This window comes from Herpailurus yagouaroundi, unplaced genomic scaffold (assembly GCF_014898765.1).
Source record: "Herpailurus yagouaroundi ecotype Mexico unplaced genomic scaffold, PumYag 203, whole genome shotgun sequence".
NCBI classification, from domain to species: Eukaryota; Metazoa; Chordata; class Mammalia; order Carnivora; family Felidae; genus Herpailurus; species Herpailurus yagouaroundi.
In genome coordinates this window covers 10,477,864-10,493,414 of record NW_024412434.1, presented here as the reverse complement: position 1 = coordinate 10,493,414, position 15,551 = coordinate 10,477,864, and the positions used below count along the sequence as shown (strand labels likewise).

Here is a 15,551-nt window from a genome sequence, read left to right as displayed (position 1 = left end):
TGAGAAACCTAAAATAGGTTAAATATATTAACATGCAACTATTTATTGAGAATTTTACTTTCTTGTTTTTATAAGTAATCACACATACCAAAGAGTAACTACATATTTGCAAAGAATTTTGTCATCTTTTTGTGGTCCCCTATGGCCTAGTACTATTTTTTATCTATAAATGTATGGTAAAGAAACTGAAAGACTAGGGGCGCCTGGGTGGCTTAGTCAGTTAAGTGTCGGCCTCTTGATTTCGGCTCAGGTGGTTTCTGATATGTTTGTAATATGTAATATGTGATAAGTTGTAATAAGTATCAGTACTTCATGCCTTCTTATTAACGAGTAATATTCCATTGTATGTATGTGCGACACTTGGTTTATTCATTCATCATTTGATGGATGAGTTGTTTCCACTCCTGACTATTATGAATAATGTTACCATGAACACTTACATACAGGTTTTTTTGTGTGTGAATCTATTTTTCAATTCTCATAGGTATATAAGAACTAGAAGTGGAATTATTGGGTCACGTAGTAAATCTATGTCTAGCATTTTCCACCAAATTGTTCTCCTCGGGGCTGTATCATTTTCTGTTTCCAGCAGAGATGTATGAGGCTTCCAGCCTCTCCACATCTTCAGCAGTTATTATCCACTTAGTTTTATTGTAACTGTCCTAGTCTGTGTGAAGTGATATTTCACTATGCTGTTGATATACATTTCTTCAGTGATTAACAATGTCGAGATTATTTTCGTGTGTTTATTGGTCATTTATATCTCTTTAGAATATGTCTATTCAAGTCCTTTGCCTATTTTTAATTAGGTTGTTTGCCTTTTTGTTGTTGCATTCTATGAGTTCTTTATATATTCTGGATATGAACCCTTATTAGAAAAATTATTTGAAAATATTTTTTTTTCAATTCTGGGGGTTTTCTTTTTCACTTCCGTGATAGTGTGCCTTGATACACAATTTTTTTTATTTTTGTGAAGTGCAGTTTATTTTTTCTTTTGTTACATGTGCTTTTGATATCATATTTAAGAAACCATTGCCTGATCCCAGATCAAAAATTTTACCTCTGTTTTCTCCTAAGCATTTCATAGTGTTAGCTCTCATATTTGGGTTTTATACCTTTGGAATTAATTTTTGTATAATATGTAAAGTAGAGGTCTAAATTTATTCTTTTACATGTGGATATCCACTGGTCCCAGCACCATTTGTTAAAAAAAAACAAAACTATTTTTATTGAATGCTCTTGACACCATTGTCAAAAACAGTGGACCATGGATGTAAAGGTTTATTTCTGGATAATCGATTTTATTCTATTGAATAAAATTTACCTTTAATTGCTCATACTTTAATTTACTCATATCTATCCGTATGCTAGTGCCATACTGTTTTGCTTGCTGTGGCTTTATAGCAACATTTGCAATCAGAAAGTATGAGTCGTCCAAGACCACTTTGGTTTTTTTCCTAGATCGTTTGGCTATTTGAAGTGCTTTGCAATTTCATATGAATTTTGATATCGGTTTGTCCATTTCTGAAAATAAATCAATTGGAATCTTAGTAGGGAATGCATTACAATCTCTAGATTGACTTGAATCTATAGATCAATTTAGGAAGTATTGCCATATTCAGTCTTCTGATCCATGAACACTGATTGCCTTTCCATTTCTTTAGGTCTTCTTTAATTTCTTTCAGTAATGTTTTCTAGATTTCAGCACACATATCTTTTACCTCCTTGGTTAAATTTACCCCTAAGTATTTTACTCATTTTGATGCTATAGTAAATGGAATTGTTTCCTCAGTTTCACTTTGGGATTGCTAGTATACAGAAATAAAACTTTTTTTTTGTATGTTGAACTTGTATTTTGCAACTTACTAAATTAGGTTTTTAGTTCAAATAGTGTGTGTATGTGTGCACGTGTGTGTATTCTTTAGGGTTTTTTATATATAAGATCATGTCATCTACTTATAGCTGTCCTTCTCCTGTTCCAATATGAATGCCTTTTATTTCTTTTCCTCAACTGATTTCCATGGCTAGAACTTTTGGTACAGTGATGTGTAGAAGTGGTGACAACAACTTTTTTGCCTTGATTGTGATATTAGGGGGAAAGATTTAAGTCTTTCACCATGGAATATATCAGCTGTGAGTTTTTCATAGAAGCCCAATATGGATCAAGTTGAAGAATTTAACTTCTATAGTTAGTTATTGATGTTTATATCATGAAGGAGTGTTAGATTTTTGTCAAATGCTTTTCCCTGCACAAATTAAGATGATCATGTGGGATTTTTCATTCTATTAATTCTATTAATATGGTATATTATATTGATTAATTTTTGTGTGTTAAACCACCTTGCATTCCCAGGATAAATCCTACTTGGTCATGGGATATAATTCTTTTAACATGCTTTTGAATTTGATTTGCTAGTATTTTGCTTAGGAATTTTGCATGTATATTCAAAAGGGATACTGGTCTGTAATTGTCTTTTTGTGATGTCTTTATCTGGCTTTGGAGTCAAAATAATGCTGGGTTCATAAAATAATACAGAATGTGTTTATCCCTCTTCTACTTTTAGAAGAGTTTGAAGATAATGGGTGTCAATTCTTTAAATGTTTGGTAGAATTCACTGGTGAAGCCATCTGGTCCTGATTGGTTTTTTTTTTTTTTTTTGGAAAGTTTTTAATAATTGATTCAATATCTTTGCTTATTATGGATCTTTTGAGATACTCTACTTCTTCTTGAGTCAGTTTAGGTAATTTGTGTGTTTCTAGTAATTAGCCCATTCCATTTAGGTTACCTAGTTTTTTTGGTATACAGTTGTTCATAAGTATTCTCTTATAATCCTTTTTATTCTGTGAAGTTGCTAGTAATGTCTCCTCCCCTTGCATTCCTGATTCTAATAATATGAATTTTCTGTTTTCTTTGTCAGAGTAACTAAAAATCTGTCACTTTTGTTTATCTTTTCAAAAAACCAGCTGTTGTTTGTTTATTGTCTCTATTGTTTTGCAATTATTTATTTCATCTTATTCGACTCAAATATTTATTATTTCCTTCCTTCAGCTTTTTTCAATGTAGTTTGCTCTTTGTTTTCTAGTTTCTTAAGGTGAAAAGTTTGATTTGATATATTTCTTCTCTTTTGAATATAGGCATTAGCAGTTATAAATGTCCCTCTAAACACTAAATTTTTCAAAACTCATAAGCTTTGGTATGTTGTGTTTTCATTTTGATTTATTTCAAACTATTTTCTAATTTCTTCTGTGATTTTTTCTCTAACACATAGGTTGTTTAAGAGTGTGCCATTCAATTTCCACATATTTTTGAATTTTTCAGAGTTCCTTCCATTGTTATTTCCAATGTCAATCCATTGTGGTCAGAGAAAACACTTTGTAGGATTTTAATCTTTTTCAATATATTATGACTCGTTTTGTGGCCTAATTTGTGTCTATCCTAGACAGTGCTCTCTGTGCACTTGAGAAGAATGTGTAATCTGCTATGTAGTTTTATATACATGTCTATTAGATTTAGGTGATTCCTAATGTTGTTGAAGCCCTCGATTTTCTTATTGCCTGTCAAGACAGTCTATCCATTATTGAAATCAGGATATTGAAGTCTTCAACTATTAATGTAGATCTCTGTTTCTCTCTTCAGTTCTGTAGTATTTGCTTCATATATTTTGAGGCCCTGATGTTTGGTGCATGTGTATTTACAATTATTAATATTTTGATGGATTGATACTTATAACTTGTAGTGTCTTTGTCTTTTTTAACAAACTTAGTCTTAAACTATTTTTTTAACATAGCCATTCCAGCTCTTCATTGGTCACTATTAGCATGGGGTATCTTTTTCTGTTGTTTAAGTTTCAACCTATTTTCTCTTTGGAGCCAAAGTGAATCTCTTGTAGACAACATACAGTTGGATCATTTTAAAAAATCTATTCTCCCATCTTTAACTTTTAGTTGGAGAATTCAACCAATTTACATTTAATGTAATTACTCATAAGGAAAGACATACTCCTATCATTTTGGTATTTATTTGTATGTATCTTTTATCATTTTATTCCTCAATATCTTCATTACTACCTGCTCTTATGGTAAGAGCACTTCTACATATTTATTCCCTTTTCATCTATTTCTATAGGTGGTTGTTTTGTTAATAGTTGCCCTGAGGATTACAATTCACATTCTACAATTAGTATTCTAAATATATAGGGGCTCCTGGGTGGCTCAGTCAGTTAAACTTTCCACTTCGGCCCAGGTCATGATCTCTTAGTTTGTGGGTTGAATCCCTCGTCAGGCTCTGTGCTGATAGCTCAGAACCTGGATCCTGCTTTGGATTCTGTGTCTCCCTCTCTCTCTGCCCGTCCCCCGCTCATGCTCTGTCTCTATCTCAAAAATAAACATTTAAAAAAATTAATATTCTAAATATATAAAAACCTGGTTTCAAATAATACCAATTTAGTTTCAATAGTATACAAAACCTTTGCCATATATCACTCTGCTTCCCTTTTACTTTGTGTCACAGATTATAATCTTTCAACATTGTGTGACCATCAACATAGATTTATACTTGTAACTCTATACAGTTGCCTGTTAAATTATATAAGAAAAAAAGAATAGTTATAAGCCAAAAATACATTAATACTTACCTTTAGATTTATTTCTATAGTTACCTTTACCAATGTTCTTCATTATTTCATGTGCATTTCAGTTACTGCCTAGTGTCTTTTATTTCAGCCTAGAGGCCTTCCTTTAATATTTCTTTTTTTTTAAATGTTTATTTATTTATTGAGAGAGAGAGAGAGAGAACATGCACAAGTGGGGAAAGGGCAGAGAGAAAGGGAGAAAGAGAATCCTGAGCAGGTTCCTCACTGTCTGCACAGAGTCGATGCAAGGCTGGAACTCATGAACCATGAGATCATGACCTGAGTCAGAATCAAGAGTCAGATGCTTAACTGAGTCACCCAGATGCCCCTTCCTTTAGTATTTCTTTTAGAGCAGATCTACTAATGGTAAACTCTTTCCATTTTATTTATTTGGAAATGTCTTAATTTTTCCTTCATTTTTGAAAGACAGTTTTGCCAGATAATAGAATTCTTTGTTGACAGGTTTTTCTTTTAGCATTTTTTTTTTTTTTAGTATATGTGCTGCTGAAGCAAGCATTCTTTTAGCATTTTTAATATGTTATCCCACTGCCCTCTGGCCTCCATAGTTTCTGATAAGAGATTAGATCTTAATCTTATTAAGACTCCCTTGTATGTAATGGGTAACGTTTTTCCAGTTGCTTTCAAGATTTTCTCTTCATTTTAGCTTTCAGCAGTTTGATTATAATGTGTCTTAATGTGAGTCTCTTTGAATTTGTCCTACTTTGATTACTTGAGCTTCTTAAATATGTAAATTTAAGTCTGTTGTCAAATTTGAGAAGTTTAAGTCATTATTTCTTCAAATGTTCTTTCTGGCTTGTTTCTCTTCTCTTTCTGGAACTCCCATTATGTAAATCCTAATATTCTTAATAGTGTACCACAGGTATCTCAGGCTCTTTTCATTCTTCTTCATTTTATTTTCATTTCTGCTCCTCATACTGTACAATTTCAATTGACCTATATTCAAATATACCGATTCTTCCTTCTACATTGTCAAATCTTTTTAGAGAATTTAAATCCTTTTAGAGAATTTTTCATTTCAGTTATTGTACTTTTCAACTTTTCAATTTCTTCTTGGTTCCTTTTTATTTCTATTTATTGATATTCTCTATTTGGTGACACATCATTCTTTCTTTAGTTCTTTGTGCATGGTTTCTTTGGCTTTTTGACCATATTTAGTACAGTTAACATCTTTGTCTAATAAGTACAATGCCTGGGCTTCCTCAGAGGCAGTTTCTATTAATTTCTTTTTTTTCATAGGGGCCATATACTCTTGTTTCTTTGCATGTCTCTTTTTTTTTTTTTTTTTTTTTTGAAAACTGGAAATTTTGAATATTATGATGTGGTAAATCTGGAATCAGATTCTTCATCTTCCCCAGCATTTACTGTTGTTTCTTGTTGTAGTTCCTTTTGTTTATTTGTTTACTGGCTTTTCTGAGCTAATTCTGTAATATCTGTATCCTTTGTTATGTATGGCCACTAAAGTCTCTGTTCTGTTGACTTAGTGATGAGCTAGTTATTTAACAGAGATTTCTAAAGTCTGAAACAAATAAAAACTTCTTTTAAATTTCTTATTTTTTGCACATGGACTGTGTGTGTATGTGTATATTGGGACATGTCTTCAACACTCAGTCAAGCACTTTACCACTTTGCCTTAGACTTCCTGCTTCTACAGAGCCTCGGGTCAACAGGATATGAGAACTTAGGGCCTTCTTGGGTCTTTTCTGAGTATTTCTCAGCTTTTTAGATGCCCGGGAATATTTGGGAACTTTTCAAAACCCTTTTTGCCCAGCATATCTCTTTCCCAGCCTTCATTCATTTTTGTTTAATCTATAGTTTGTCCTAACTGTTACCTCTTGCCCCAAGTGACATCAACCAATCCATTTGCCTTTAAATGTTTTAGTCAAGTGACCCTCAGCCTTGGGAGGGTTCCCAGTTGGGTGACTTTAAAATGCAAGTCGAAACTGCAGTGAGATATATCACTTCACACCTGTCAGAATAGCTAAAAATAAAAACATAAGCAACAAATGCTGGTGAGGATGTGGAGAAAAAGAAACCCTTTTGCACTGTTGGTGGGAATACAAACTAGTAGCAGCCACTGTGGAAAACAGTATGGCAGTTCCAAAGTTAAAAATAGAACTGCCCTATGATCTAGTAACCACACTACTGGTATTTACCCCAAAAATAAAAAATACAAATTGAAAGGATACATACCCTATATTTATCACAGCATTATTTACAATAGCCAAATTATGGAAGCAACCTAAGTGTTCACTGATAGATGAATGGATAAAGAAGATGTGATATATATATATATATATATATATATATATATATATATACACACACACACAATGGAATATTATTCAGCATTAAAAAGAAGAAAATCTTGCCAATTACAATGACATGGATACAGCTAAAGAGTATAATGCTAAGCAAAATAAGTCAATTACAGACAAATATCATATGATTTCACATATATGTGGAATTTAAGAAACAAAATAAATGAACAAAGAAATAAAGAGAGAGAGAGAGATAAACCAAGAAACAGACTCTTAACTATAGGGAAAAAACTGAAGGTTACCAGAGAGAATGTGGGTGGGAAGATGGGTGAAATAGTAATGGGGATTAAGGAGTGCACTTGTCATGTTGAATGCTGAGTAATGTATAGACTTCTTGAGTCACTATATTGTCCGCTTGAAACTAATATAACTGGAATTAAAAAAAAATAAAGGCAGGCCTTTTGAACTAGTCCTCCAGAGAGCCACCAGAAAGGTCAAAATGAACAACCACATTTTTTTAAGAAAAAGGTGTATTTTGTTTGCCTAGTACTAGTTGCCTGTGATGAGAATGGGGGATGTGTTCAAGTCCACCACTGATCTGGGGAGTGGGAGATAGGACACTGGATAGAACAGTATGTTAAAATGTCACAAAACTTTTTACTCAGATTCAGTTGTTTTTCTCTTGGTTAAGCATCCCCCTGGTTGCTATAAGCTTTTGATTCTTTTCCAGGGTTCCAAAAAAGTTGATTCTAATAGTTTTTGCCACTTTATTCATTGTTTGTATGGGTGGATGGACTTGTGGGTTCTTTATTCCATCATTTTTGCTGATACTATTCCCCAAAACCATCATATTTTAATTGCCTATTGATGTATGTTTACTAAATTATAATGAACCTGGGAGCAGGTAGATAACTGCATTTGCATTTCTAACAAGTTTCCAGATGATATTGATGATACCGGTTTGGGAACCAGTGGCCTAGAGCAAGCAACATCTAAACTGAACCTTGAAATAATAGGTAGAAATTAGCAAAATTAGGTGTTGGCATGGGGCGGGAGGGGGGGGGCAGTGAGGAAAACTGAGGGCAAAGGTTCAGATATAGTCCACAGGGACCTGAAGGTCTATAGGAAAGGGAGAGTGGTGAGAGATAAGGCTGCTGAGACAAGGGGGAACCAATATTCAAAGGCATTTAAAGGTCTTTTACCATATTAAGGAGCTAGGATTTGGATGGGAAGCCACTGAAGCACTATAAACAGGGAGTAACATGATCAGAAGTGACCATTGTGGCTTCAGTGTGGAGTGTGGAGTGTGGATTGAAGGTAGGCAAGACCAGTAAGTAGACTAGTTAGGAAGCTACTATAGGAGCAGGTTGATGACCAGGAGCCAGTATAGCAGTGAAGATGGAGAAGAAGAGAAAGATTTGAAAGATATTGAAGAGGTAGAAATTAAATTCTTGATCACTCATTTCATGTCTGGAATGTAAGTGAGAGAGAAAAATTAAAGTTTATTCCTAGGTTTCTGCTTCGATCAATTAAGTGATACTAGTCATTGAGATAAGTAACACCGGAGAAAAGTAGGCTAGAGGAAGAAGGAGTGGAAAGAGGGATAATTTCATTTGGGGACCTGTTGATGTCTAGTAGGTCACTGAGTAGAAAGATCTGGAACTCAGGAGAGAGATCTAAACCGAAGATACGGATTTGGGTCTCACCAGCATGTAGGTAACTGAAACAGGGGTGTCAATGGAATTCCCTGGGTACGATATTTAAAGTAAGAAATAGATCTAGATGGCTACATTTAGGAGGTCCTTGGGAAACACTTACCACTTAAGGGGAAGACTGGAGAAGCAGAATTTGCATCAGAAACTAAAAAGATGCTGACAGAGGAATAGGAAGAAAATCAAGGGGATGTGACATAATGGAAGCCAAGTGCTTTAGCCATGCTGAAAGCTGGAGAGAGATCAAGTAAAAAAAAAAAAAAAAGAGTACAAATATCAATTAGATACTTGGAGAAGTACAAGTCCTGACAGTGGAGTTTTATGAGCTCAAACCAGAAATGTGTGGGAAGTGAAAAAGTAGAGACAGATACTCCAGTGACAGCCAATTCCTGGGTTGCCCTTTTCATTGTTACAACATCATTTCCATGAATTTATCTACTATTAATAATGAGAACTGAATATATTCTTTAAATATGCCTTTTTAAACTCTGTCAATTTCTTGCAATCTTCTTGTATATGTTACTGCTTTCCTTCAGAAACAGTGAAACCTTCTGAACAGATGGTATCCTAAAGATTTATCTATGAAAAAAAAATAGTAAAGTAATCTAAGAAATTTAATTATTGTATTTTTTCCTACAGCTGTATTTCACATAAATGCATATCTAAGGATTTCATTTTTAGAAGTTGCTATCTAGGGAGTGAACCCATATAAACTAACAAGAGCTTGTTTTTTAAAGATATGGCAGAATTTTCTCATTTTATTTGAAAACAATGCTAGAAAAATTCATCTTCTTCCATTTTACAAAACCCAATATCCTGAAATGCTCAGACTGAAGTGCACAATTGTGTTAGTGTGTTTCCTAGTATTCAAAAGCCAATAAAACTAATAACAGGAGACCCATGAAGCCTTTGGCTTTGGTTTTTCCTCTCTGGAAATGAGATTAGGGGATCTATGATAATCTTGAATTCTCAGACTATACAATAAATACCCCAAGACATCACCTGGAAAACATGAAAATTTCTAATAATTTAAATTCAGATTTATTGATTAAAAGATTATCAAAGTGGGATCATATAGATTTCCTCTGCAAAATGCAACTTACATTTCCTGCTTTGTACTTTGTTATGTTATGTTATTCTCAAGCTAGAATATCTCCTTATATCTTCTCCACTTTCCTCCATTTCTGTTGGTATCCATTGAAGTCCAGGCCAAATATAATCTATTCTATTAGGTTATTAGACTTACTAGGTACATACAATGTAGAATATATGCTGTTTTATATGGTAGTTATTTCTACACTTGATTCTAGTTAGATTGTAAGCTTCTAGAACTGTCTTATTCTTCCCATGTTGCTTAGCATGATACCCAGTATATGATTGTCACTGTATAAATATTTGTTTATTATAATTCTATTTCAAATCAAATTGTGTCTAAAATTAGAACAATTCTCTTTTTTTTTTTTTCTGCCTTGCCAAAATATAGAAGACCATAAAAATGAGCCAGGTTTCCTCTTTTAAGCTCCTAGTCATTCAAAACTTAGAATTCATCCAGGTATGACCAGAAACAATTATGTGTACCTAGTGGGTGCAAGTTTCTCCTACAGAAAATAAGACTGGAACTGGCAAAACACATTAATTTAAAAAAAAATTCTCTTATTTCTAAGAGTTCTCTGAATTTTTTGATCTGCTAATTACAGTAGAAGCCTTTCTTATGGGGATTAGTCACTGGTCAATAAATTGATAAACTTGTTTAAAACTGAAAGGCATTAAAGTGTATAAGAGACTACAATTTAAAACACACAAATAATCATTTACCAATGTTTTTTAAATAGGCCCCTTGTTTGACTATGGGTCTGAAGTTTGGAGTGCATTGTTCTCTTTCTAACATAAATTACTGTAGTACATTATCTACTGTTCACAATATTGGTTCTTTAAATAAGAGCACAACTTGGGGGTGCCTGGGTGGCTCAGTTGGTTAAGCATCCAACTTTGGCCCAGGTCATGATCTCATAGTTTGTGAGTTCGAGCCCCGCTTCAGGCTCTGTGCTGACAGCCTGGAGCCTACTTCAGATTCTGTCTCCCTCTCTCTCTCTGCACCTCCCCAGCTCATACTCGCACTCTGACTCTGTCAAAAATAAATAAACTTAAAAAATAATAATAGATAAATAAATAGGACCACAAATCTAAAGATTTTTTAAAGCATTCTGAGCATAGAATCTTTCTAGATTTTTATGGTTTTTGACCACCCCAATATATTAAAGTTTCCTCACTTTCCCCTAGGTTAACAGCTTATTTAATGATTCACCTACATGGAGTCTTTCCAAAGCTTTCAAGACAGATTTTATACAAATAAGTCTCCTTTTGTTTCAGTCATGTGTAATTATTTTATTTATAATTTGGTTAAATTATATAAATTGATAACAATGGGCACGATTTGGGGACACATACAACTGATTCTTAACAAGTAGCAATTCAACTGATTGGAGTCGAAGTGTTTGAGGCATACCAGACAGAGGTAGCAAGTTAAGTGTCGCTGCTAGCATTTAGCATGACATGGGCAGTACTCAGTATGTTTTACATAGAGAATGGAGAATAACCCTTAATCTGATAAACTAGTTGAGTGGAGAATAGTTAAAGAGGTCTTCTGCTGTACTCTTTTTTATACATATCTTGCTACATTGTTCCACAGCAAAGTTGAGGGTATTTTATTCAATATTAAATAACTTCATGCTGTGTGTTAGTTGAAGGACATTGAAGGACAATGGAGTTAAAGATATAGGGGAAAGAAGGATAAATAAAAGTCTGCTAAAAAATAAATTTCTTTGCTGGGTGTCTTGTGTTGATTCTGGAAGAGCTACTGAAGGTCTATAGAGACAGAAAAAATAGTATAAGACATCTAGGCTATTTTAAGTGTGTATGTTTCATTTCTGGACTTAAAATGATTTTTGTGAAGAATTCATAGGAATACTTCATAAAAATTTTATAAAGAATGAGATGAAGGACAGAATAGAAATTTGGGAAAATAAATTTATTTTTGCCTTTTGGAAATTGATTGTGGATACCCCCATAGTATCATGAACCATTCATGATAGTTTATTTTAAGTCACAATTTTGTGACATAAAATTTCAGAATGAGAGTGGGGAGTGAAAATCAGCTAAGAATATTCTGGGGATAAAGTTAAAGAAATGGGTAAACGGAAGGACCTGTACAGTAACTTTGGATTTTGCCTTCACACAATAACTAGAAATGGAATAGTTCTTAGATGTAACTTAACCCAGTAGTTCTCAACTCTAGCTATTCACTTGAATTGCATACATAGAAAAAATATTATTTATTTATTTATTTATTTATTTATTTATGTATTTTAGTTTTTTTTTAATATGAAATTTATTGTCAAATTGGTTTCCACTCAACACCCAGTGCTCATCCCAACAAGTGCGCTCCTCAGTACCCATCACCCACTTTCCCCTCTCCCCCAACCCCCATCAACCCTCAGTTTGTTCTCTGTATTTAAGAGTCTCTTACGGTTTGCCTCCCTCCCTCTCTGTTTTTAAATTTCCCCCTCCCGCTCCCCCATGGTCTTCTGTTAAGTTTCTCCAGATCCATTTCTTATATGTCATCCCAATCCTCTTCTTTAATATGGTGATCTTAATTCAGTTACCCTATTTAAATACCTCTCTCATTGTTTTCATATTCACTTCATTATTATTTTTAGTAATGTAATGAAATAATTATAGAGAGAGGTCATTTAGAATAATTTTCAGAAAATAACTTTTATAACATTCTACTGTTAAAAAAAAAACTGATTTAAGGAAATTTTTGGCTTAGTATAAAATTGTAAAACCCAACTACTTACTTCCAGGACTATTTTTGAGCCCTTAGAAACCCTGTGTGAGCAATGTTTGCCTATGGATCTTTTTTTTTTTTAAGATCTTGAGTATTTTCCTTGAAATATTAATACATACTCAAAAGAATTCCATCCTTTGCAAATCTGTTGACTCACTGGCATCTAATGTAGGATATCTGTTTTGCTATTGAAAGATTAAAAACTAGAATGAAATTAAGTGAAAATATAAGCAATACTGTTTTTGAGGTTTTTTCATGTTAAAACTGCATAAGTAGGGTGTGGGTGGGTTTAAATTTCACCTAGAAAAATAAAATATTGTGGAGTTTTACTTTCTGACTATTAAGCTTGCCTTCACATTTTGATGTTTTGCTTTTCCAGGGTTTTGAAAGTGTTTCTTTCACGAACAGCCCAACGGATTCCGTATATGACTGGTGGACGGGTCATGAGGATGCTGGCAGTAATGCTCCTGGTAGTATTTTGGTTTCTTGTTGGCTGGACTTCATCTGTTTGCCAGAATTTGGAGAGGCAGATTTCACTTATTGGCCAAGGGCAAACATCTGATCACCTCATCTTCAACATGTGCCTCACTGAGCGCTGGGATCACATGACAGCAGTTGGTATGTGGTCACTTGTTTGCGCGCTTGCCTTGTCCTTTTTCCAGTGGCATTAAAATAGACTTCTGTAGAAGCCTTACCACTCCCCTTTACCAAACTGAAAGTAATTTCACCTGATATGGTTTTGGTAAAGCAATTTTATGAAAAGGACAATAATGACGTGTGGAATGCAAACTTTTTCTGAGTTCCCATTCTTTTTTTCAGTTATGTAGCTTTGTAGTTTTGTTGAGAAAATGCAATTGAGGAAATTAGGAAGGAGAAATGCAGCAAATAAAGGCAACTTCTTTGCACAGAGAGTTTCTGTTTTCCACCTTCTCACTGTATTCCCATTAGATTAACAGAGCTGTTCCCTTGATTTATCTCTTTAGGTGGGGAAAAAAAAGGAGACATGCTGAAATTTTTTATATAGGTTTGGTCCTGTGATATATCAGACTTAGGATCCAGGGTACTCCCTGTGTAGAGATTTTCCTTGCAAAATGATTAATTAATCTATCTTTCATCTGAAGACAATTTATTAGGAATTCTCTGGAGGTCCAGTATTACACAGAAATGAAGCCATGCTTTTTAGGGATTAGTGAGAGTTTGATGACTTAGAAACTAGAGAACTCGGGAGAATCACATAAAGGCTTAGGCCAGAAACACGGGTTTCTCTGGCATCTTGGTTTTTTGAAAAATGAGGAAGAGAAATCAGCAGGAATTTTTCTGCTGTTAACATTAGGCTATTTTAAGCTAGGCCTCTAAAGATACAAAAAATAATGAAAACGAATTTTTATTATTTTGTTGTCATTCCCCTCAGTAAACCACAGGACAAATCTTAATTTTATTTGGCAGATGTAAAAAATAAACACATGAGTTTAATTCCTATTTTCTGTCTCCCCAGATTTGGAGATTGTTGGTTGAATATTCACATTTAGTATTTTGTCAGAAGTTAATTAATAAAATATGTATTTAGTTTATAATTTAAATGTAATAATATTTTTCTGGGCAAGACATTTTAGAAATTTTCTGGGCCTGATATCTGTATGAATAAAGCAATGTGGGTATATAAAAGAATGGTTATATTGATAATATGTAAAGCCAATCAATCATTATTTTCATTAATATCAAAATAGAGATCGGAAATTATAATTAGATCCGTATCAGTATATATCAATGTCAGAAGATAAAGCGTAGAACTAATCTGATTCTGACTTTCATATGGATATGAAAATTTAAAAAGTTATATAGATATAAGATTTCTACTCAACATAAATCTCTGACATTATTTTATATTGTTCAATCCAAGTTAACCAAACTAGGAAAAATCATTTCCCCATATTACTGTGAAGAAAAGCCCACTATATTTCTTTTCTGTTTTATAATACTCAAAATACATCATTGTAGGGAATAAACAAGCAGAAAGCATGGCCTATTTACCTAGCCTTTTTTTGTATTTTGTACATCTTGGTTTTGACACGTATTCAAGGCCTTTTAAAAATTTCTTTTACACTTTAAAGAAAATCATATTTATGATATTTGATGTCTATATAGAGTGAATAAGAATATATAGCTGACAGCAATCTGTAATTTATTTTCCATAAACTTTGTTATATATAAGTAAATTTTCATACAATAAATAAGACCCACTGGGTATCTATAATTTCTCTGATACTGTGTTGAACGTTTTGCAGGAGACATAAAATGAATAAAACCCTTATTCCCCTCACCAAATAGCTTACTATTAGTTTGTATAAATAAATGGAAATTGTTAAAAGTTATTAAAAACAAAATTATGTGGTGAAGACTCTTGTTACAATAGTAGTTCAACAAAGGAGGACAACAGTCTGGACCAGAACCCAGGAATTTTTATAAAAGAGAAGTTCTTTGAGCCATGAGTAATATTTAGGTTATTGTAAAGTGGTGCAGAGAACATTCCCTTTGATAGGAATAGTGGTGAAGGTGGATGGAAATTGTATGAAACATGAAGGAAGTGCCCAACTAGAAAAGAACATTATGTTGGAATACATTGTGACTAATACTGGATATGTAAGTTTATTGTGAGTCTTGAAAACCTGTTATATGAATTTGGAGAACCAGGAATGTGATGTGATGATGAATCCATAAAGTCAATCTAGATTGCCTTCAGGAGAGAGATATGTATAAATATCTCCTAAAGGCATATATAGATATACATAGATAGATTATAAATAATAGATATAGATATAGATGATATAGATATAGATATAGATGATATAGATATATCTCCTAAAGGTATATATAGATATATAGAGATGTACCAAATTCAGGGGTTTTGATTCTACCTAATCATTAGATGGAGAAAGAGCAGTGGCTCTCAAAAGTATGCTCTCAAAACCAATGGCAGCAACAGCACCTGGGAAATGCACATTCTTGGGCCCATTTACAGACTTGCTTGTCAGACCCTGGAATAGCGGGGCCCAGTAATGAACAAATCAGGAGACTATAGATT

General features: G+C 33.4%; 1 protein-coding gene across 1 annotated transcript in view; it reads left to right on the top strand.

Moving 5' to 3' along the window:
• The window catches only part of GPR158 (G protein-coupled receptor 158), a 441,554-nt gene that overhangs the window by 398,873 nt on the left and 27,130 nt on the right, over positions 1-15,551 (top strand). The window contains exon 7 of the mRNA XM_040451181.1: positions 12,849-13,087. Coding sequence (XP_040307115.1) covers positions 12,849-13,087 — 239 coding nt within the window. The remainder of the gene's footprint in view (positions 1-12,848; positions 13,088-15,551) is intronic.